The sequence below is a fragment of the Marmota monax genome, unplaced genomic scaffold (genome assembly GCF_021218885.2).
Source record: "Marmota monax isolate L192 unplaced genomic scaffold, Marmota_monax_Labrador192_F-V1.1 WCK01_AAM20220418_F8-fsc00004, whole genome shotgun sequence".
NCBI classification, from domain to species: Eukaryota; Metazoa; Chordata; class Mammalia; order Rodentia; family Sciuridae; genus Marmota; species Marmota monax.
Genome location: NW_026692881.1, coordinates 15936588 through 15960891, shown reverse-complemented (window position 1 = coordinate 15960891; position 24304 = coordinate 15936588). Strand labels below are relative to the sequence as shown.

The 24304-nt window shown below is 37.9% G+C and overlaps 1 protein-coding gene across 2 annotated transcripts in view; it reads right to left on the bottom strand.

Moving 5' to 3' along the window:
• The window catches only part of Abcc2 (ATP binding cassette subfamily C member 2), a 54705-nt gene extending 33277 nt beyond the window's left edge, over positions 1-21428 (bottom strand). For both annotated transcript variants that reach the window (XM_046450141.2, XM_046450140.2), the window contains exons 1-13: positions 21255-21428; positions 19444-19617; positions 13264-13389; positions 11774-11908; positions 11439-11546; positions 10819-10874; positions 9253-9487; positions 7873-8036; positions 6691-6868; positions 5021-5275; positions 3892-3957; positions 1942-2079; positions 1261-1407 (exon numbers count right to left, since the gene is read on the bottom strand). In XM_046450141.2, coding sequence (XP_046306097.1) covers positions 1261-1407; positions 1942-2079; positions 3892-3957; positions 5021-5275; positions 6691-6868; positions 7873-8036; positions 9253-9487; positions 10819-10874; positions 11439-11546; positions 11774-11908; positions 13264-13389; positions 19444-19617; positions 21255-21287 — 1815 coding nt within the window. In that variant the 5' untranslated portion in view covers positions 21288-21428. The remainder of the gene's footprint in view (positions 1-1260; positions 1408-1941; positions 2080-3891; positions 3958-5020; positions 5276-6690; positions 6869-7872; positions 8037-9252; positions 9488-10818; positions 10875-11438; positions 11547-11773; positions 11909-13263; positions 13390-19443; positions 19618-21254) is intronic.
• Between the last annotated feature and the right edge of the window lie 2876 nt (positions 21429-24304).

The window sequence follows — 24304 nt, the reverse complement described above, 5'->3', positions numbered from 1 at the left end:
CCATGCCTTCTTCTAAGACAAAGCCCTAATTTCTACCTACTTCTGGTAACTGGGTCCCTGTCTTGCCCTTACTTAATTGAGTCTATTCTTTGATGATACCTCCAGCATCTTAACTGAGATACCACTGGGATCCTCTATAAAGGAATTGACCAAAGCTGAAATTGAAGTTGACTTAAGTGTTGGCAGAACACCCAGTGGTACCTGGAATGTGAAAGCTGAGGAGGTTTTAAAGAATTTTCTACAAGGATGTTTTTCATCATCCTTCCTATCTTCTAATGAGGTTGTCATAAGATGGTCCTCACGACCACCTGACTTGTTGAAGTATTATTAGGCTTTCTGCCTGTACCTTCCTTAGGGACCAACTGTAGGCTATAAAAAGTGCTTGTTTCAGCTCCTCAGAAACAAGAGTGTCCCACAGTCCATGCTGTATTATCATTCAAACCCTTTTGCTTCAGTGTTATACTGTGGGACAAGGAATGCAGGGAGCTGACACCTTTGCTGATCTTGCTTTTGCTATCTATGGAATAAACTATATCTGAAAAGAGCATATTGTTTCTTTATTGGCCAAATTGGTCAGCCTTTCTTCATTCTCTTCAGGACAAGGAGGCCTTCTCCTAAACCCCAGTCCTTCTGATGGCCAGAGCTGTCTGAAGCAGGTCACCACACTTCTCCTGTTCCCCATCATTCTGGCCCCCTTATCAGTCTGCCACCTGCCTTGTGAACTAACCCTAAGGTCGGATCCTTGGCCCATCTCAGAGCTCAGTTTTCAGAATGCAGATACGTCCTCTGGCCCATCCAAGGCCTCCTAAACTTAAAACTCATCTTCTGACAGCAGAAGGCTCCAAATTTACCACTATATGGGTTCATGCAAAGAAAGGGTCTTTCTCTCCCTTTGTGCCATATTTGTCTAATGTATCAACACCTCAAAAATCTTAGAAAAATCCATAGAAAATAGGCTGGGAAAAGGGCTTTGAAATATTCCCAACAATAGGGCTCATCATAATAGACTTCATAAAATTCACAAGATTCCCTGTGAGGTAGATAATACTGGTATGATAATCCTAATTTTAGAGTGAGATATATTGAGGCTCAAGAGAATTTGTGATTTAAGTAAGATCAAACCATTGGCCTCCAGAGATCAAACAGATCTAACTGAAAGTTCACCAGCAGAAGCTAGAAATGGGACATAATAGGTCAGTTATTCTGGCCTCTTGGGTTTTTACCCAGAGATAAGCAGTTAGCAGTGGAGTTCCTATGTACCTGGAGCACAGAGGAGATCACCATGGGAAGCATGCCCAGGGGAAAGCGCAGTATATTGAAGAGGGTGATGGAGGTGAAGGCCTTTTCTGCATCCAAAATATTGTTGCTATCCACCAGAACATAAACAGCAAACGTGATCACAGACACCTGGGAAGAGCAAGGTCATAAATGATCTGTTCCGAAAAGGATCCAACCAGCTCTGGGCTAAACTTCAGAAACATAGTATATAAGCATTGGGAGAACCTTAAGGATTATCTCAGCTTCCTGTTACTGATGAGAAAACAGACAAAGAGAGGAAGATATATCTTGCCCAAGTTTACAAAGCCAATTAATAGATTGCTAGGACCACAGTTTGGGTCTTATGTCAATATTCCTCTCACCATAAACTCATATGACCTCTCCCAAGAAGACAAGGAACCATCCTATACACATCCAGTCATGCTAAACATCCTGAAAGCTTTCTCTTGGTTACCAAAACAGCAAACAGCACACAAGGGTAGAACTAGAATTGGGACATAATGTAGGGATGATGATATGGAGGTTTGATGAGTGGGAATAAATTCCCTGGATTTCTGGATTAGGCCTACAGACACTGGGAATCTCTCAAGAATAGACATTCCACTTCAGGAAGCTGACCCAAATCCAAAACCTACCCAGTCCACTGACTCCTCTGATACTCACCAGGACAGGTGTTACTTGTAAGATAAGTATCATCAGAGACTGCAGCTGACCAAAGAACAGCAGGTTCTTGAGCTCTTTCTTCCGAAGGTTGTGGACTTGGTCTTTGAATGAAGGTTCCCAGGCAAAATATTTCAGGATCTAATAGGTTAGAAAAAAGCACATTCCACACTGTTGTCCTGAAAGGGCAGCAGGTGTGTCTGATCTACCACATTTAAGGATATGCTCCCTTATTTGGAATTTGGAAATCCAGATTATAAAGAATGATTACAGAGAGATAGCTTGTATTTGTTGACAACTTGCTACCTACAAAGAATTTTGCATGTATTATCTCATTGAGTCTTTATTGCAACCTGTCCCAGTTTGTCAGGGACTAAGGAGTTGCCAAGACTTGGGTCCATTTGTGCTAGAACCTAGAAAGTTTTGGAAAAAACATGGTGAATCAGTCAGTCTGCTTTTGTAGAAAATACAAGGAAAAAGACTGAAAGAAGTGAAGCAACTTGCCCAAGGTCACCAAGCTAGTAGTGGAGCTGAGATTCAAAACCAAGTCTTTTAATTTTGTTCCATTAGTAGAGAGACAGATCAGAGCTCTGAATGGAAAAATATCAGGGAGTTTGGAAAAAAAAAGCCTCTTTTTCATTTTTTTTAAAATTTGGGGTAATATTAAAATCCATGAATTCAAAACACTTAAAAAAAAAAACTTACTGGCCACCTTTAAAGAACAAAATGCATTATTTTGAAATCTGGGAAACAAGAATTTATCTTGCCTATCCTGTACAAACTTTATTTTAAGGAACCAGCTAGTTGATAAAAGACAATTCTTTATAGAAATTCAAGTAATCAATTCACAAAGGAATAACAAAATTAAAATATCACTCACAAAATTTTCACTATTTTGCAACTCCTAATGAAAAAATAGGTCTAAGAAACCATCATAAAATTTGTACAACCATATTTGTTTTTCACCTGGTTGCATATTAGAATGCTCCAGGAAGCTTTTCAAAAACATAGGTGCTTAGGCCTCGACCCCAGAGAGTTCAATTTAAGTGAACTGAAGTGAGTCTCAAACTTCACAGGTGATACTAATGTGCTACCAGAGTCTCAAAGTGCTATCCCAGGTGAAAGAATAAACCATGCTGATAATGCCTGAGCTCGATGAGTGGCCACCCTTGCTGCTATTGTGAAGCACACAGAACCACTTGAAAGTAACCTTTCACCCAAAGAAAATCAAATCCAAATCTAAGTAAATCTACTACCAATTTATAAGAAATACAGGAAACAAGGCAACTTGGTTCCTTCAAGATGACAGAGGAGTGTTGCAAATTAAGGTCACTATCAACAAAATGCCATATGTAGACATTTTTTAGATCTTTATTCAAATTAACAAACAGTTAAAAAAGAAGATGAGTATGAGGCAATTGGGAAAATGGTATAGAAGAATGATTGCTATTTTTATTTTTTAGGTGTAATATGGTATTATGGTTCTGTTAAAAAAACAATAAGGACATCCTTTAGTAACACACAAAAAGTACTTACTAATGAAATGACAAGACATCTGAGGTTTGCTTTAAAAAAATCTCTCAGGTGTGACAGGCGGGGTGTGGGCATACAGATGAAACTAGTTAGATCAGGCTGACCATGGCTGGGGCTAGGTCCATTCAGCTTCATTATATCATTCTATTTTTGTGTATGTTTAAAATTTTTTTGCAGTAAAATGTAAAAACAAACCAAAATAAATGTAAATAAAAAATATATCAAGGTTTAAAAGAGGGCCTGGAAGGGATGATAGGAGATGAAACAGAACACTTAGGGGTAGAAAAATCAGGAATCATGAGACATACAGTAAAGGCCACGGAGCAGGAACCCACAATCCCTACTAGAATTTATTAAGGGCCAAGAAATTCACTGCTTCTGCCATTGCAACCAGAGGGCTACCAACATCAGGCTTCTTACCTTGATTCCGCTGAGAATCTCATTCATGATTTTCAAACGTCTGTCTTTATTTTTCATATTTTGGAACTGCCAGGAAAAGGCAAAATAAACAAAATATGCTTCCATGAGAAAGGGCCCAGGTTTGCAGCAGGCACTAGTCCTCGTGATACTCAAGACTGTCATTTGGAGCTTGAGGTGATGGCATTCATCTCTCTCCACTCTCCCCTCTGCCCACTCTAGTCCATCTGTCCCTACTTTCCTTCTGATCCTGAAACAAGCCCATCTTGTTTCTGCCTCACCATCTCCATTTGACTAGTGTCTTATTAGGTCATTCCTCCCTTCCCCTAACCAAGGCTTGCCTTTCATGGTCAGACTTGTGACTGGTTTAAACGTCCCCTTCTCACAGAGGACCAGCTCTCTTGACCTCCTAATTGAAAACAATTATCCGCTCACTCCCTATATTTCACTCTTAGTTCTCTGTATAGTACTTATCATGATCTGATATTTTTCTTCTTCTTGTACTGCCTGTCTCCCCACCCCCAAGCAGAATGTAAGATTCAAAAGAGCAGGAACCTTGTCTTATTTGCTGCTGTGTTCTCAGAAAAGAAGATGTGCAACAAATATTTTTAAAACTATTATTTGTAATGAAATAAATGCAAAACATATGAAGGAATAAGTCATGAACACCATCAAGTCAACCCACCAAGCCTGTGATTCCTGGAAGAACTAAGGACTGTCCATGTGGAGCCCTCCCACCTGCCTGGTTGAAGCAGGGTCATTGCCAGGACTTAAGAGTTGGGATCACTCATGTGACTACTCTAAGTGGTTGGTTTTATCACTATGATAGATAAACAGAGTCAGAAATCCCTGTTCTGAGGATAGCCCAGCAGAGCAGGGTAAAAGAGTTATGTGCCAGTTCTCCAGGGCACCTTTCCCTCTTGAGTCAAGCTCTTCCCTCTAATATGAACGAAAACCATATAAACCCTAAGAGTGGTCAGAAGATGAAAAGAGAAAACAGAGAAAGCCAAGTATATTCAGGATGATGGAAAGTCTTGAACTAGCTTTGCTTTGTCCTAACTCCTTAAAGAATTAGAGCAACTAAAAATGTTTACACTTAAAGAAAGCATCACAGGGATGACTGTTTATTCACCTGAATACTCCTATTCTTGGTGGCCAAAAATCCATTAAGTGGGATGAGGAGAACCATCACCCCAACACCTGCTAAGACTGAGGGTCCCAATTCACTCCATAAGAAGAAGATGGATAAGACAATCTGTAGAACAGTTGACCACAGCAAGTGCAGGTAGTTGAACACATCCATGAGCTTCTGGGCATCCACAGACATCAGGTTCACTGTTTCACCAATGGGGTACTTCTTTCTGGCCAAGTTGGATAAGGTCAGTGCCTAAAGATAAATTTAGATCAAAATTGGGATTCATGAGCAAGGCCCAGAATATTGGGGAGGAGAAGTAGAAACACAGGAAATGAGAATACAATGGAAGGATGTGGACACAACTTCTTCAAGGGACAGTGACTCCTTGCCTCCAAATCTTACACATGCTATTCTCTCATTCTTGACTATGCTTGCCTCTTATTTCCACCTTTCCCCAACCCCACTTATCCACACACTTCTTAGACCAGAACACTCCTATTAATCCTTCGGTGTCAATTTAGATACAACTTCTAAGAAGACTACCCTGACTCCAAAATTTAGGATAGATACCTCTTCTGTGTACTCCTAAAAATTCTGTGCTTACCTTTTTCATTACCTTCATTACAATGAACTATAATCAATTTGTTTTTCTATTTCTGTACTAGAGGACAAGGACTACATCTGTCCATTTCACTACTATATTATGTGCACTCGGTAGGGAATCAAACACTAAAGAATGGGAGGAAAGAAAGGATGGGATGGAGGGAGGAAATCAGCATGTGTTGATTCTAGCCTTGGAGACTTTTGAAGTAGCAAAGTTATTTGCAGCTATACTCTCATATTGAGGTTTGCAAGCATTCCCAAGAAGGACAGAGATTTTAGAATGGAGAGGAAAGCTGCAGAGTTTACATATCTGAAGTAAAATGACTTGACAATTGTTAGGAATTTATAGGTAATACTCAGAGGCCTGAATCTTATAATGTGGGCTTCCTGCTCTCATGTTAGAGAATTCAGAAGGCTAATACCCACAGGTCTGTCTCAACGATGCTTTACACAAATACACCAGAGCACTGAAACTAGCTTATACTATGTTCACAAAGGCACCATCTGGTGTGGCCTGCATCTTCTCATGAGAATGAACCACCTTCTAATTCTCACAGAAACAGCATATGGGCTGTGACTGACCCTAGATGCCCACCTCCATCCTACTCCTAGAAAATTCTACTGCCATCTTAATCCAACAATACATTCTTTCAAACATGCTGGAATTCTTGATTGTATAGTAAAAAGAGAGAGATTTCTAAAATATTAGGCTACCAAGGTTCAAGAGGAATCATGACCAGCTTCTTTCCCACCTTTACATTTTCTGTCAAGGCATTTTAGCATTGTCAAGAGAGATGCAGAAAGAGAGGCACAAGTATCTAAGTCCTGTAGGCTGAAAGGCAGATCCTAGGCAGCTTGCTAGCTTCCTAAGCTGACCTCCCTATGTCTAGAAACACACTTTTCATATTCAATTTCCAAAGAAACATTTAAAGGAGTCTGTATGGCTAATCAAAATCAAGTATTGATATTAGTTATCATCTCCATCAAGTTTCCTTAATCTTGGAATAAATGCTCATGTTGGCTAAGGGAATTGTCTTTTATGATACATGACATAGTCTGCTTACCTTCTTATACACAGAAGCTATGACTGTTGTCCGTACACTCATCCCCATTATGAAGCACAATTGAAAATAAGACTGAAGGCAGAGAGACTGGATGAGAGTCACAGCAAACAAGAGGATGGCATAGACATATCCGGTCCATGCATACATGTTATGGTCACTTACAAAGGAAATCAGCAATCTGCCAGAGCAAAACCAAGGAAATGATGCCCATTAGTTAGGTCTCCAAAGGCTCCTCGCTCTCCTCATGTACAGCCAATTGCCCTACTCTTATATCCTGGGTAACAAAAATGATCAGAATCATCCAATGCCTTTGGAAGACCCAAGAACAGTCTTGCCAATGTTCTTGCTTTTATCTGGAGATGGCTAGCAAGAGCTTAAGATTGATAACCTATGGCTGTGAGAATGGATAATTATTGAAATGCTCCAGGTAAATGACACTCCAGTGCTTTGGCCCTGTCTTATCCCACTCCTGGGTAAAAGTTAGCTTGTGGGACAAGTTAATCATTTCTAGACAATGAAACCCTAAAAATTAGGACAATATCCAGAATGAGTTAAAAGGGCTTCCCTTATGGTGGTCCATTCCAGATCATGCCAGACAGCAAAGTTTATCTTATTAGTCTGAAACTCTTAGGAAAGGCTGTGGCTGTGGGCAGAAATGAAGTTAGTTGCTCCCCTGGGTGTGCTGTCCACCTCTGGGCATGGCTCAGATCATAGCAGTTCCGTTGAACAACAAAGAGGCCTAACCTGTGTCTGACCTCCTATGAAGTGGTAGTGGAGTATATGAGAAAGAGAGACACATGTATATATCAGCTTAAATCTTGAAAAATTCTTTGTGCTCTACAAGAACTCAAAGCTGTTAGGAGAAAAAAATTATGAGCATTTTTTAAAATGAGAATTTAACCAGGCATAGCAGTACAGGCCTGTTATCCTAGTGACACAGGAAGCTGAGGCAGGAAGATCACAAGTTCCAGACCACCCTGGGCAACTAGCAAGATCCTGCCTCAAAATAAAAAATAAAAAGCTCAGGAGTAAAGTGCCCCTGGGTCCACTCCCAATTCTGCCATAAATAAATAAATAAATAAATAAATAGTATTATTAAAGCTCTTGCCTGCCTACACAAAAGGCAAAAGGGAGGGTGGCAGAGGTAACCCTGAAAGTATAACCCAAGGCCTGGGGACTCACTTCAGCAGCTGAGGATTTAGAAATATGAAGATATCATGTATTAGCTTCAGGAAGAATGATTTCAGGAGCATGATCCAGAAAGTCTTGAAGAGAGTTATAATTAGCCAGGACTTGGGAAAGTCTTCTGTGGGCCCAGACTTCTTTTTTTTCTTTTTAGTTTCTTCCTGGATACAGAACCAAATATCAGAGTCCACAGAGTTGTGCAGTACAAGATCTTGTTCCTGCCCTGAACAGCTCCAGATTTCTAGCAGTGCCTGTGAGCCCTGTTCCCTTCTTTGTATAGCTCTTAACTTACTCTTCATCACCCAGCTGGCCCCCTCCTGTTCCTCTCTCCCATTTCTAACTGATATTGTAATCTATTTTGGTTTAGGAAAGCAGGCAACTGTAAAACAAAAAACAGAGGGCCTAAGGGGCAATCCTGAGAGGGAAGGACATGGATATGATAATATCATTTTCGAATTCTTAGGTGTTTTTTTTCCCCTTGCTTATGGTTTTTGGAAGATGTTATGGATTGAATTGTATCCCCCTCACCCCAACAAAAGATATGTTGAAATCCTAACCTTTAGCAACTTAGAACGTGCTCTTATTTGGAAATGGGATCTTTGCTGGTGTAATCAAGTTAACATGAGGTCATTAGGGTGAGCTGTAATCCAATATGACTGGTGTCCTCATAAGAAGAGAAGAGACAGACACAGGGAGAATGTGGCCATGTGATACCAGAGGTGGGGAATAGAATGATGCATCTACAGGCCATGGAATGCCCAGGATTTCTGGCAAAAACCAGAAGAAGGGAGAGGCAAGAAGGGCTCTCTGTTACAGGTTTCAGAGGGAGAATGATTCTGCTGATATCTTGATGTCACACTTTTGGCCTCCTAATCTGTGAGATAATAAACTTGTCTCTCTGTGTGCAGGGCATCCAGCATGCTAAGCAGGTGCTCTACCCCTGAGCTACACCATCAACCTATACTGTTTAATGCCTTCACTTTGGGGTACTTTGTTATGGCAGCCCAACAAAACTAATACCCGGGGCAATAATGACTCATTTAACACCCTCTTTTTCCAGTGTTTTGGTCTCATGTCCCCAATTCTGGCTTCTTATTAGCTGCTAATGATAACTCCTATCAAGATACAAATATTGTAAGGCTAAGATATTATTTAGGGGAAAAAATTAGTGGACCTTTTTACACATACTCAAAAGGAGAGAGAATAGTACATTATACCTCCATGTATCTATTGTTACTGGTATTGTGAATACTACCAATAATATAAAATACACTTAAAAGTACAAAGTACTGAAAAACATAGGACAATAACCACCATGACACCGCTTCTTGCCTGAAACATACAGTACACTCACTCAGACACTTTTGGGAAAGTTACCAGGACAAGGACATCTTGGCTTTGACTCTGGTTCTTGTTCAAGTCATGCAATGTGGCTCCAGAGTTCCGCTGGGATTTCTTCTGCTGTCGTTTCTGGAAGGCCCGCCTGGCTTTCTGCAGCTCTTTTGCCATGAATATTTCAAATCTGCTCACTATTGTCTTGACTTTAAGTCCTTCATCAATATCCCAGACATCTTCAAGTGTCAAAGGTTGCTTGTAACCTTTCAGAACTATGCTGGAACAAGAGTGACCCAAAGGCTGAGACCCCATAGGCTGCATCACAGGTGGCCTCTCTGCTGCTTCTATTGAAACCTGCTTGCCAGATCTGGGATATAGGGGTAAAGAATGGGACTTCTCCACTGCTCCACTATCCCCATCTCTTGGATATTTGAAGTTGACACAGGAGTAGGGAGAACAGAAAAGAGAATGTGCAGGGATAATAGACTGTGTTCAAAGACAGCAAGACAAGAGGAAAAGAATTGGCCCTACTTTGTTAAGATCCCAAATCCATCACCTTCCTCTGCTTCTGACCCCTTCCTCCTCTAATACTGGCTGTGTCTCTGCACTCTGGCATCTCCTTCAGGGGATTCCATAATGCCCTTAGAAAGTAGAGTGGGCCTCATGGCTGCCTCTATACTATCTCTCTAGCTCAGGGCTCCCCAAACTGGGTTTTGAGAACATGGTAGAAAATAAATTACATCTTTCTTTGTAATAGCTTCTAACTGAAATCCAGCTTTTCCTTCTAATAAGAGTATAACATGGTGCTTTGTCACTAGGAGACATCAAAAATGTTTTCATGACTAATTTATATTCATCACTACTTTAACATTAAGGTCATTATTAGACCCACCACTAGATCTTGTTATTTAATGTATTGATTTAAAAGCACATGTATTAAAATGTCACAAATTTGCTTTTAAAATATTTTGATAACTATACTTCCATGTAGTTTATTTCTTTTGTATTCCTGTGTCTTTTACCTTATGCATTTAAAACATTATCTGAGAAGGGATTCATGGGCTCCACCAGTCTGCCAAAAGGGTCCATGGAACCACAAAGGCCAGGGATACTTGTTCCAGATCCTCTGACAGCCAGGCCAGCTATTTCATCCCTTACCCTCCAAACCTGTGCCATGCTGCTTGCCTCCAAATTTCCCCTTTCCTGACCTGCTTTTTTCTCTTTTCCTGTGGAACTCCCAGGCTACCAAGAGCATTCCCTCCCACTCTCTCTTCGGCATGCTAATCTGCCTAATAAATGGGGCTGAATCAAACTGACCTGTAAATCTTACTTTTTTTTGTTATTGTTGTTGCTGGGGATGGAACCTAGGGCCTCATGCAGGCCAGGCAAGTGCTCTAACACTGAGCTACATCCCCAGCCATATGACTTATAAATTTTAACACCCTATGACTCTAAGTAGAAAATAAATGGAGGCCACAGGAGGAGTTTTTGTTTATTTTTTTTGTTATGTTTTGTTTCGTTTTTGATTTTCTAAATTAAGCTTTCCTTCACTTTCAGAAAAGTGAAGGGGTAGAAACATAGAAAACCCATACTCCAGGCATTTCCTACCTGTCATACCAACTAAAGGTAATGCTACTCAGAAATGAAGCCGTGGATGATGGATTCTGAAAGATACAAAAAATTTAAAAGTAAATCAATTGGAAAAAGGAACTTATGGGACTCCACAATCAGAAGTTGATTTTTCTAGGTATGATATGCGAGAAACTAGATATAATGCTAAAGTCAGTTGGTCAATATGCTAATTTGGAGATCCTAAGATAACTACTAATGGAATGGTAATCAGATTTTCTGTCATAGATGTATAAATTAATTGCCTATGTTAAAGATTGATGGGTGAATATAAAAGTCAGTATTTCAATATGTTCATCCCTATTTCCTTAGGTATAAAATATTCTATATTATAAGTTGAGCATCCCTTATCCAAAATGCTTGGGATCAGGAATATTTCTGATTTTGAAGTTTTTCAGGTTGTACAATAATGCACAGACTTTCTGAATTTTTCAGATTGGGAACATTTATTGATTTCAGATTTTCAGACTAGGGATGCTCAACCAGTATCTTATTCTGGGCTCATGGAATCTCTATGATACCTAGGTATCTTAAAGTGTTATTTGTTAAGATATCCTCCAATTAAAGAATATATGAAATGGGAATATTTAGAGTCTCACATTTGATGAGTCACTTTTTTCTGAAAATGCATAAAGGATCAGGATCAAGATCTGGAATCCATATGAGATGAAGAACAGGCAGGAATAGGCCAGATTGGAATTGCTGTCCTGTGGGGTTAAAAAGAAAAAAAAAGAAAAGAAAAGAAAAAAGAAAATGAGCCTTTTCTACACATTAAGACTAACTAGCCCATAAAATATCAAAGCTATAGTTAAAGCCTATTATCATATCTCCATAATACAATTCTGTCTTGGAGTCAAACTTCTTGATGTCACTTACTCTGACTTAGAAGTCACCCAGCAGTACCTCTTCATGTCACCCTCTCTTTTCCCCTTACCTGCAAGAGTGCCCGAATCAGAGTCTGAAATTGGAAAGTGCCACAGAGTATTGAGAGAATCCAGAATAGGGACAGGAACCAAGAGTTCTTCTGTATACACCATTGCCTGCTGTCTTGGATCAGCAAAACCAGGAGCTAGAGAGAGTCACATAACGTTGTGAAGAATAATGTCATTAACCAAGGGCAGGAAGGGAGAAGGATGTCAGAAAACATGGGGAAAAGGGGGATTGGTGAACCTAGTCTGGCCAGGCAGACAGCACACAAATGCCAAATTGTTTCCTCCCTAATACCAATTCCTTTCTAGAGCCTAATCTCTATTCACCACACTTGGGTGGGAAGTAAGCCAGAAAAGCAGAAGGTCACTATCTGCATTTTAGTGGAGGTTTAGTAACCTTTTAAAGAGAAAAAAAAATGAATATCAGGTAGCAGTCAAGTCAAGCAGGCAAATTCTGATAAATAGGTACAAGTTGTCTGTGTCTTGATTTTCTGATATTGGATTGAACAAGTAGTTTTTTTTATTAGTTGCTCATGACAATACAATGATCTTGACATTTTTTAAAACCTAAATCCTTGCCTGGTATCATCATTTGACTTAGATATATTGGTACCATAGACCTGGTGCTATTTGTTAGTAAATCAGAATTTTTGAGGAAAAAAGTGCCAGGATTTGTAGTATTTGCCAATTTTCATGGTGTAAATACTCTCACTATGGTAGATTCCAAATTCCAACATAATATCACTAAATGCAGGTTTAAAAAGAGATACACACAATCAGCTCAGTTTGTGTGAGCTTCAGTACACTAGTGTCTAGATCCTTCTTTGCTTGTTCTGTAACAGTGATAGCCAATAAAAATGCTTGGAGAGGCCTGGAAGATCATATTTCTGAGTAAAGGCCAGGCAAGAGAAGCAGGAAGCTGTGCCAAGCACAGTCTAAAGGAGGCAAATGCTTCTCAGTCTCAGCGGACTGCTGCTCTGTGGGAATGCAGGTCCATGGTTAATCAGACATTTTGATTTTTCAAGAAAGCTTGCAAATACAAATAATGATGTGTCATCCTCCTCTTTTAAAATGAAAGCAACTAATTCAATTATTTTTAAACAGTGTACAGACCCCCTAAAGACTTACCTGCAGGACAGATATGTTTCTGATATCAAATTTACACAATAGCTCTAGACTTAGTGATTAGTCACCAATTTAAAATAACATTTACAACATTTAAAAATTCTTTCACATCAAGAAACTTAGACATCATCTGTGACACTTAGATAGCAAGAAGGCATAAGGTTGAAGAAAGCTCTATAAATTAGTGTTCAAAAGAAGAGGAAAAGTTAAAGTTTGTTTTACCCTATTACAACGAATCTGGGCTTCACTATAGAGCCTTGAAAAAGATAGATAAAATTGGTCTTAATTTCATCCCCAAAGAATATACTTCAGCTAGATGTTTATGGGTAGAGAGAAGATTAAACAGGGTGGAAGTGGCGATGGGTCTTACCCATGTGCACAGGTAGAGGATTGGATTGGTATATCTAACAGGAGGGATTGTAGCTTCTCCAGAGTCTTCTGTGAGTACAAGGGCCAACTCTATGGCTGCTAAAATAAAAAGAAACCCAACAAGCACCTGAGAAGGGAAAAAATCATTGTTAGGAGCAAGTTCTTCTTCTTCTTTTTAAATTTCTTCTTCTTTTTTTTATTGGTGCAATACCTAATAACAGGATTCACTCTTACATATTCATACATGTATATTACATAATTCTGCAGATTTCATTCCTCAGTGCCTCTTCTTTCACACTCCTCCTCCCTTCACCAACCCCTTCCTCTATTCTACTGGTTTCCCTTCTATTTTTTATGAGACATCCCCCTGCCTTTCCCCCAATTTTTCTCTCTAACTTCCACATATGAGAGAAAACATAAGAACCTTAATTTTCTGAGTCTGGCTTATTTTGCTTAACATAAGAGCATGACATTCTTTGTAAGACTCTTAATACCGAAGGATTTCTAGTAATGGATAGAGAAAAAAAAATGGTATGTAGTGGTACATATTTATAGTGGTATAGATAACACAATATATATTTCTGAAGTAAATGAATTCATATAGTTTAAGTAATGAAATAAAGTTCAAAGCTTGCCATGATGAACGTTTCTGAGTAATTCTGAGGGTGATGACTTTAAAATATGTCCACAAATTTTTCATACTCCTCCCTTCACAATGTAGAGCTCAGTTCCCCTTCCCTTTAGAGTGGGCTGGACTCAGTGACTATTTCTAATGATAGCAAATGGTGGAAGTATGACTTTTAAGACTCAGACCATAAAAAGCAGTGGGCTTCTTTCTCCTTGTTCTCTCTCAGATCACTAATTTGGGGAAAGCTACCAGCTCAAAATGACTCATTTAGTACATTTATTTATCTCTCAACCCTTCTCATCTAATTAAAATGATAGTGAAATAGTACCCAGGAAATAAATTCATAATAGTAACGAGAATATAAATGGAGAAGGGTAAGCAGGGTACCCCCAACTTGGATAATGACAGAGGGACTCACTCTGAACATCTGTGTTAAATAACTTGGCCTTTTTTGTTAAAACACATACAGAACTAAATTCCTAGGAAGTTTAGAAAAATCCAGTACTAGCAAAGACAGCCAAAATGATTAAATAGAACAATCAATTCTGGGATAAAACAAACATGATAAGTGAACAGAAAAGAATTTAATATATTTTAAATTAATATTCTAAGAGAGATTTTATTTTTTTTCCTCCTACAATTTGAGAAGACACTGCATCCAGAAAGAGGTGTCTTTTTTTTTTAAAGGTATATTCAGAAGTTAATATTTTTTGGCACTGGGGATTAAATCAAAGGGTGCTTTGCCACTGAGCTACATTGCCCGCCCTTTTTATTTTTAATTTTGTGATAGGATCTTGGTAAATTGTTTAGGGTCTCCCTAAATTGCTGAGGCTGACCTTGAACTTGTGATCCCATGTCAGCCTCCCAAGTCTCTAGGATTACAGGCATGTGCCACTGCACCAGTGTAGTTAACAATTCTTGTTTATTCATAATTGCTATAAAAAATGTTCTTTAGGATAACTGGAAGAAAATATTGAGGAAATCTGAAGGGGAAAAGGAAAAATAGTTGGGGGTACAATTGAGAAGGAAGATCAATTCAGAGAACTCAACATCTAGCTAAAAGAAGTTCTAGAGAAACAGAATTTCAAAAGGAGAAGAAATGAAAGGAGTAAAATATGAACATTTCTCAGAGATAAGACATGAGCCAGGCAAGGTGGCTCTGCCCTCATTTCCCCCATAATTCAGGAGGCTATGACAGGAGTATTGTGATTCAAGACCAGACTGGGCAATATCCCCCAGGAAAAAAGAAAAAGAAAAGAAGGGAAGGAAAAGACAGGTCTTCAGGTTTCAGGTTTACTGAATGGAAAAAACAAACAAACAAACATACATGAAGACAGATGCTCATGAAATTTTAAGACATGAAGAATAAAGTGCATAAAAGCTTCTAGCAAGGATAACAGGAATGAGAATTCTAACTCAGTAACAGAGGATGTTGGGGAACATTGTAGCAATATGCTCTTAGTGAAAACAAAAAAAAAATAATACTAGCACCTAGAAAGTAAGGACTTAGTGACTTAATTTACTGTCACTCTTTCTGAAAATTTTATTTGAAAATATTCTCCTATAAAAGGGATCCAAGAAATTTTTTTTAAAAAAACATGTATTTTTTAGTTTTAGGTGGACACAATATCATCATTTTACATTTATGTGGTGCTGAGGATCGAACCCAGTGCCTCGTGCATGCTAGGCGAACACTCTACCACTGAGCCATGATCCCAGCCTGGGATCCAAGAAATTTGAGGACACTAATTCTCTTATGTTAGACAAAGAGGCACTGAGATGTAGAATTTAAAACTAATAACAGTATTTTTATGTATAAAGATAACAAACAGAAGAACTGAAAAAAAAATCAAAATAAAAAGGTTGAAAAGAAAAAAAAAAAGAGGAAAGGGAAGCCAAATTTCTCGTCCTTACCTTTCAGAGACGGCAGAAATAGATCTTTTTTTTTTTAACTTGGGAGATCAAAAATATAGGAATAAACACATAATTTGCAGATATAGAGGTAATCACTAAAAATAACTAAAATGGCCTCTAGAGAATGAGACTGGGAAGTCAGGGATGGGGGTAAGGAAGAGACTTTTGCTAGTGTTGTTTTGTTTGTTTGTTAAAGAGAATGAAAGGAAACATACCTTCACACCTTAGTAGGAGTATAGCAGAGTGATACAATTATCAATGGATTTAATTTTCTTCCTATTTCCAAATTTTCTATAACAACCACCCATTATTTTCATTATCAGAAACATATGCACAATTGTATTGATTAGGAACAAGAAATATTATGGTTGTTTAATGATTTACCAAGTTCTTTCTACTCTTTGCCCTTGATCTCTGATTTATTAGAGGAGCTTCAACTAAAGAGTTTACTAAACTCAACTTTTTGTTTTTTTCCTTTCAGCACTGTGGACTGAACCCAAGGCCTCACCCACACTAGGCAAGTGCTCTACCACTGAGCTACATGCCCAACCCTTTTTATTTTTGAGACAGGGACAAACTAAGTTGCCCATGCTAGCCTCAAAATTTTGATCCTCCTGACTCAGGCTCCCAAGTACATGGGATTACAGGTGTGTGCTACCATGCCTGATATCTAAACTCAATTTTCTAAGGAGATACAATTCTATTGGTATCTAAAAAGAAGGGAGTATTGTTTACCATATTTGATATCTCTCCATCTCTGCAAGGTAGTCCTTCTCCCAGTGTTTTATGAATGAAAAATCACTCTGGTTGAATCTTCTACTCATTACAGAGAGTATCTACTTTCACCACTTCCCTAGCAGACAATATGTAACTTCAGCTTCAATATTTTCAGGGACTATATCCCTCAGCTGCCCATTCTATTATCAATTATTTTTATTAGAAAAAGTTTTGGGAGCCGGGCGCAGTGTTACATGCTTATAATCCCAGCAGTTTGGGAAGCTGAGGCAGGAGGATGGAAAGTTCAAAATCAGCCTCTGCAAAAGCAAAGGCACTAAGCAACTCAGTGAGACCCTGTCTCTAAATAAAATACAAAATAGGGCTGAGAATGTGGCTCAGTGGTAAGTGCCCCTGAATTCAATCCTCAGTATTCTCCCCACCTCCCAAAAAAGAGCTGGGAATGTGGTTAAGCATCTCTGGGTTCAGTCCCTAGTACCAAAAAAGAAAAGACAAGGAAAAGCTTTAGGATATTTAGTCAAAATCTACTTCCCTAGAACAAACCCCTCTCATTTATCTTGGTCCTGCTTTCTGAAACTTTTCAGAACAAGTTAGACAATCTTCTATGTAATGCTTTTGCAAATACTTGAAGATGATTCTCAGATCTCACTGGCTCAACATCAAGTCCATTTTTTGCTGCACATCTTGCTCTTGACCTCAGAACTTCCACAGCTGCCATTATTCATTTTTACATTCAATTACCTTTTGTGTTCTGGGTCGTATACTTAGGATGTACCTTTAAGCAAACCAATTGGGAGAGTCACTTACAGGTAGGTCAAGCAAGATGACTAATTCTAGTTGAGATAAACAACACACTAATGACCAAACAACTTCAATATCAATTCAGGAGAGTCAGAGAGAAAAAAAAAAAGGCAGGTAGGAGAGGAAGCTGAGAAGAACAAAAAAAAAGGTGGGCGGAACCCAAGTTGAAGACTGAGCCTAGGAGAAAGTTCTCGTAGAAGAATTTACTTTATGAGGAACTACACTTCAAATTATTTCAGAGGCAAAATCAATCATTTGAACATTTTAAGAATAAACTAATGTATGCTTGTCACACTCAGAGTAGAGGATGAAAATTAAAACATTAATTATAAATGGATTTCCTGAGACTGTGAGTTAGGGTGGGTTATTATAACTAGAAAAAAAAAAGGTTAAGACATTGCTTTTTATTTTCTCTGTAGAAATTGTGCTTAAACAATGGGGTATATAAAATGGAATAATTTTCAGCCATAAAAGAAATAAAGTATTGATACATGCTACAGTAAAAAGGGTGAACTTTGATGACATCTGTTGAGTGAAAGAAGTCAATTATAATAGACCATTCATATGAAATATGTAGAATGAGGAAATCTTTAGAGATACAAAGTAGATTAGTGGTTGTTTAAGGCTAAGTGGGAGGAGGAGATAAGGGCTAATGGATTTCTTTTTGAAGGACTAAAAATGTTCTAAAATTGACTGTGGTGATACTTGTGTATATCTGTGACCATACTTAAAAAATTGAATTATTTAAATGTGAGAACTGCATGGTATGTATTCTTTAAAAATGAACTAATAAATTTTATTAAGGCGAGGTACTGGTTTGCTCATTACCCAGCCTCTTCTTGAAAGCTCCAGAAAAATGATAGAAAACCACTCAATTGATTGACTGTAATCGCAAGTTCTATTTCCAAGGGTGCTGAGGCATGTTTTTCAATGTTCAGAATGTTAAACTCTAAAGTTTAACACAGTCCTGACTCAGCTCCTGCTCCCAGGTGCATTTAATATCAACTTTCAACAAGTTTTGAATTCAACCTGAATGTTCAATATATTCTGGGTTCTGTACTTGGGCCAACAAGGAGACAATGATCCTACACCAAGCTCTCATAGACAGAGACTGACAAAACCCACTACCAGCCCACCCTGGTTTTAATGTGAATCCTACCTTCCTTTCAAGTTTCCAGTTACTGAAGGTCTACGTATGTTCATAGAACAACAGAATCTAATTTGCCCTTTCTAAAAAACTGTTTAAAGATTAATACAGGTAGAAAAAAAAAACTAACAAGAGGAAGCAGATGGTAGATTTTATGAAGTAACTTCACAACTTTAGTTGAAGGCCTTAGCTCTGTAAGATCCCTTCCTGACTTAGTCCCGGACTCTCTAGCATAGCTCCTGTCCTTTGCATTATTTCCCTACTCAGGCTTGTTACCAGGCACACTAAGCCTTCCTTTTTCCACTGTGAATGATCATCCTGACTGATGGAATACTCTGGGAAAATGGAAAATCTATTTCAAATCCAAGTTTTGTGAATGAGTGATGGTTGGATTGCCTGTATGGTACAGAAGTCATAGCCGGTGGTTCATTCTCACCTCATGGTAGGTGAAACTGAATTATAGTCTCCTGATTTATTAGAACAGCTTAAAGACAGATGATCTATTGTTCACTTCTCAAGTACCAAAAGGAGAATAACAATTTGACTGTCCCACTACTTGTCATTTGTTTTTAGGGAGCCTAATACCCATAAGAATGAAGAATCACTCATTTTATGCAAAAATCAAAGCTACTTTGACTAAGAAATATGACAAGAGGCCAATGAGACATAGGTTACACCCAGAGGATGACTGTACCTGAGACAGCAGCACCTGAAAAATCTTTTTTTTTTAAAGAGGTGGCGGGGGGGGGGAGAGAGAATTATTATTATTATTATTTTTTTTTTTTTTTTTAGATTTCGGCGGACACAACATCTTTGTTTTTTTTTTGTTGTTTGTTTGTTTTTGTTTTGTATGTGGTGCTGAGGATCGAACCTGAGCCGCACGCATGCCAGGGAAGAGGACCCTTAGAAGATGTCTCTATTCTGTTTTTAGAGTTGAAAATAGTGGGTTACTGTACCTGCTTAGCAAGGTAGAATTTGGTTATAGGAGATCTCTTGGTCCTAGATTTATATACATGGAGAAGTTGCCATGGGGCCAGGAGCCAAAGGAAACCCAAAGGAATCCACACCAGAACAGTTTGTTCAAAACATAGCGGCAGGTCTGCCTCCGGACTTTCCAGGAATGAGGAATTCTGGGGAGGACCAAAAGGGAAGGTTATTGGATACATGCACTTTTGAAGACAAGCCCTTCTCCGCAAACACTTGCTTCCAAACAATTTTATTTCAACCCCATATTCATATTCAGCTTTACCCTTTAACTATCTTGTATTTTCCTGTTTATCCCGATTAATACAAATTCACCATTTAATGATATTTACTGAGTTTTCTAGTCAACCCAAACTCTAAAAACCTATTTTCTTTTGAATTTCTGTAATAGCTATTCTGAGTAAAACTCAATACAACATTTGACAAATTATAGGAAGAAGAGGGACTATTCCTTCATCCAAAGGGGAGAATAGATCCCTGGGTATAAAAGCGTTTTCTTATTTAGTTTCTAGCCCTAGTTGAACTCACTAACAAATGGTCAAACATGCAGACATCAGATAGGCAGAATGCTTAGTCATACTGACATTTGATTTACAATAGCTCAGAAGGCTTATATCAAAACTAAGCATTCCTGGCCAATTTCAGCACAGGAAGGACAATGGCACTATTGGACAGAAACTCACTTTGCCAGCAACTTTTGTACTAGTCTCTGCATTCTGTAATAAAGTATCTTGTGGGGTGGAGGTGCAACATCAGGTCTTATATCTGAGTCTCTTCCTGTAAATATTTTTTAAAATTTTTTTCATATGACTATTGGTAGTGCCTTGATAAGATGATTTGGCAGATAATTCTTAGAATTTTCAAGAGATGGCCTGTCAAGATAGTGGGGCCTATTAAGCCCCACCTTCCAATGGTATCCTGTCCTGGCCTTGAGGGCTTTGGGGCCCAGCTTATTCCTACCATATGAAGAGCTGCTCATGTGCTTTACTATCTCATTCCTGCTCCTATGATCTCTATGCAATGTTGTCATCCACCTTCAGAATTCTGAAGATTCCTCTAAGATATTTAAACTATGTCAATCACCCTAATTGACTCCAGGATTTTCAGATGACAAAATCACTAGGTCCAAGGTCCTTTCTCATTTTCTGTTATACTAAGCCATTTGGTACTGTTGATTATTCTCTGTTTGGAAACTCTCTGCTTTCTGTGGTTCCATGATGGAAACTATGCTTGTTCATTCTCTAAATACCTGACCTCTCCATCAGTGCTGTTTCTTTCTTCCCATCTCTAAAAACAAGATTGTCCAATTCTAATGGTTCATAAGTTATCACAGTTCTCATATTGCCCAAATTTGCATCCCTGGTCTCAGTTTCTAGTCCATACTACTAGTTGCCATTTCATCTAGAACATATTATCATTTCATCACTAACATATCTCAACAAGACTCAATTGAGGACCCTCTACCCCACAAAGTAAACAACAATTCCCATTCCTAATGCTGAAGAAATTGGAATTTTTTTCTCTATTTCTCTGCAGTTAACTTGTCCAAAAAACAAAAAACGAGTCTGGGACACAATAAGCATTTGTTAAAAAGAATAAATCATATTACCTTTCCTAAATGATATATCTTCTAGAGATATTATGAATATCAGGCTTTTAAAAAATCTGAGTTTTAGATCAACTGCACTTATGACTTTTCTGGTTCTTTTTGGTGGCCACTCTCACATAATGTATCACTTGTTCTAAGTTTAAGAAAGTAAACAGGATAAATGTGATTTCTCACCCAAAAAGTAGAGTTGCAGAAGTTTTCCACCATGATCCCTGGAGTACTTCTGGAGTGAAAACTTCTCACTGACTACTCTTGTTTCTTGTTTTCCTCAGAGAAGGCAGATGAGAAGCGGCAATGTGTTATTTCCCATTCTGATGTCCAGATCTTCCAAATAAAGGCAGGTATCCTGACCTTTCATCCCAACAACTTAATAGTTAACCCTGCCTGGATGCATGCTTACCTCATTCCAGTAGATAGACATGTGACAGATAGACTCACCAGTTCTCAAAGTTGCCAGAGCCTCTGTATCCTGGCCATATACAAAAGAAACCATGGAAATATTCCAGCAGAGCCAGCCAGCACATCAAGAGTACAATATATTTTCATTCTCCTGAGGACACACATGGCCTACAAGGGGCAGCATCAATAGAGGGACATACATCCCTAAAAGTGCAGCTTTACTTCTGTTTGAAGTTTTCAGAGTTTATAGACATGTGAAATATGTACTCCTCTGTATTTTTTTATGAAGAACACAGAACCTAAAACATGATTAAAAATAGAATAAACTATTTTTTAAATCGGTTTATAAAATAGCACACCCAGTGTGAAAAAATATGTAATCATGTGTTTATGCAACAAAAATTTCACCTTCACTGGTTGGATTGCAGGTGATTTTTTATTTTCTGTTTTACTTGTCTGTGTTTTTTGGGTTTTATTTTTCATAATTACCGGATATTATTTGTGTAGTAATATTTAGGCAATTTTGTGGTAAAAAATATATAACATAAAATAAAATATTAACCATTTCTAAGTATATAGTTCAGCAGTGTTAAATGTATTATACTGTAATTTATCCAATCCCCAAAAGTTTTCACGATGCAAAACTGAAACTCCCTGCCCATTAAACAACTCCCTTTCCTTTCTTCTCTCCAGTAAAACACATGTTATTCTAATACAGGGCATTGTAAATTAACAGCAGCCAGACATGCCTACCAACATATCAAAGTATCAATACCATAATTTGGAGGATCATGCAAAACCATTTTGGTTATAAACACAAATGCAAACATAGTCCTGAATCTGTGTAGTAGAATTCATTTACAAGGTCTTATTTATTTATCTATTTATTTATTTTGCCACTGAATTAACTTTATTATTCTCTTCTAACTGAAGATTCAAGGTATACAACTGAGCATTGTTATATTTTTATGAGACATAAATAAAAATACAAAAAAATGTTCACTACAAAAAAATCTACTGTTAGTAGGATGCAAAAAATATTCTCTTTGCTATACAAGTACAAGGCACTTAGTGACACATGGAGAGAAAAACCTGCAGCAGTAAATTCATTTTTTTTCCTTTTTCTAGAACATAGATGAATTAGAAACACTGTAATATAGAGAATTTGATGCTTTGGGTATATACGTGACTGCATGACCAATGTAATTCTGCAACCTGTACACTCAGAAAAATGAGAAATTATATCCCATCTGATTCAAATGTATGATATGTCAATATCATTGTACTGTCATGTATAACTAATTAAAACAAATTAAAAAAAAAGAAAAAATATAGAGCAATTTATGCTGTCCTGATGTAAGACAATCTACTATAAGGTCTCATTTAAATTATCAAAAATATGCTAGTTTTGGTAATATTATCATCAGAACAACCCTCTTTCCCAACCCCCGAAATCCTATAAAGAACTCAAGGGTATTAGAGAACAGGAAGAAACCTTTAACTCAAGAACTTATTCAAGCACAGTGCTTTTTTTCATGGTTCTTCTATATTAAACACAGGCTGGGGGTGTGGCTCAATGGTAGGATACTTGCTTGGTACATGTGAAGCCCTGGATTCCACCCCTAGCATGGAAAAATAAACATTAAATACAATAACTTCTGTTTGGAAAATACTAGAGTCTAGATAGGCAAAGTGTAACTAATTATTAAGAAGTGGTCTAGAAGGACAGACTTCAAATCATTTTTAAGAAAACTAGGAAATAGAGGAATAACGATTTGCCAACCCCAACAAACCTCAATTACAAAAAAGATTACCTTAATGTGTGGTGCTCATATTCAAAACCATGTTAGAAGAATGGAATGGGAACATCGAGAGGCAAGACTTATTAATTCTCGGTGTTTTATCTCATGTGATGAGATAATGATGAGAATAATACCAAAACCAATATAGGAAATCCAACTTTGGGTTCCTGTTGAGTGAATATGTCTGTAAATTCATTACTTTGTTCTGTGGACTGCTATAGATTGCATCTACACAGATTAATCAGCAAGGGAGTAATGTAGACTTTAATGTGTACATTCATGTTTTAATGTATGCTTTACTGCCACGTCTAAGGTTAACCAGCACCTGTTTTGATCACCTTAAATTCATAAATGATAAAAATTTTTGCCACTAGTACCAGTGTATATTTTCTGAATTATTAACATCTGAATGGTGACATTTTGAAGTTTTTTTTGGGGGGGCGGGGGAGTACCAAGGTTGAATCTAGGGGTTCTTAATGCTGAGCCACATTCCCAGTCCCTTTTATCTTTTATTTTGAGATAGGGTATCACTGAGTTGCCTCGGGCCTGGATAAATTGCTAAAGCTAGTCTTGAACTTTTAATCCTCCTGCATCACCCTCCCAAATTGCTGGAATTACAGCACGTGCCACCACAGTCAACTGAATAGTGACAATTTATTGGAACTTTCATTGTTATTTTCATATGAGACCATTTTTCTTGTGAGATATCTGATGATACATTCCATAAGATAATTTTCAGTTTTAAACTTTCTTCAATGAGCATATATAATCCTATGGCGTAATTCTTCTAAGGAGATAATCTTAAGATCGACCTTCACATTTTTCTATGCCTGTAAAAGTGTTTAAGTGATTTAGGCCTTAGGATGAGGTAGTGGTCAAATATAGCCATATATATGACTACAGGGGGTCAGATGTAGTCATGACATCTATATAGTTCCAAATAGAAAGGAAGTCATTACCAGACATTGTAAATATGATGTGATAACAAAATATCAAGGATCAAGGAGAAGAGTGACTCTTAAG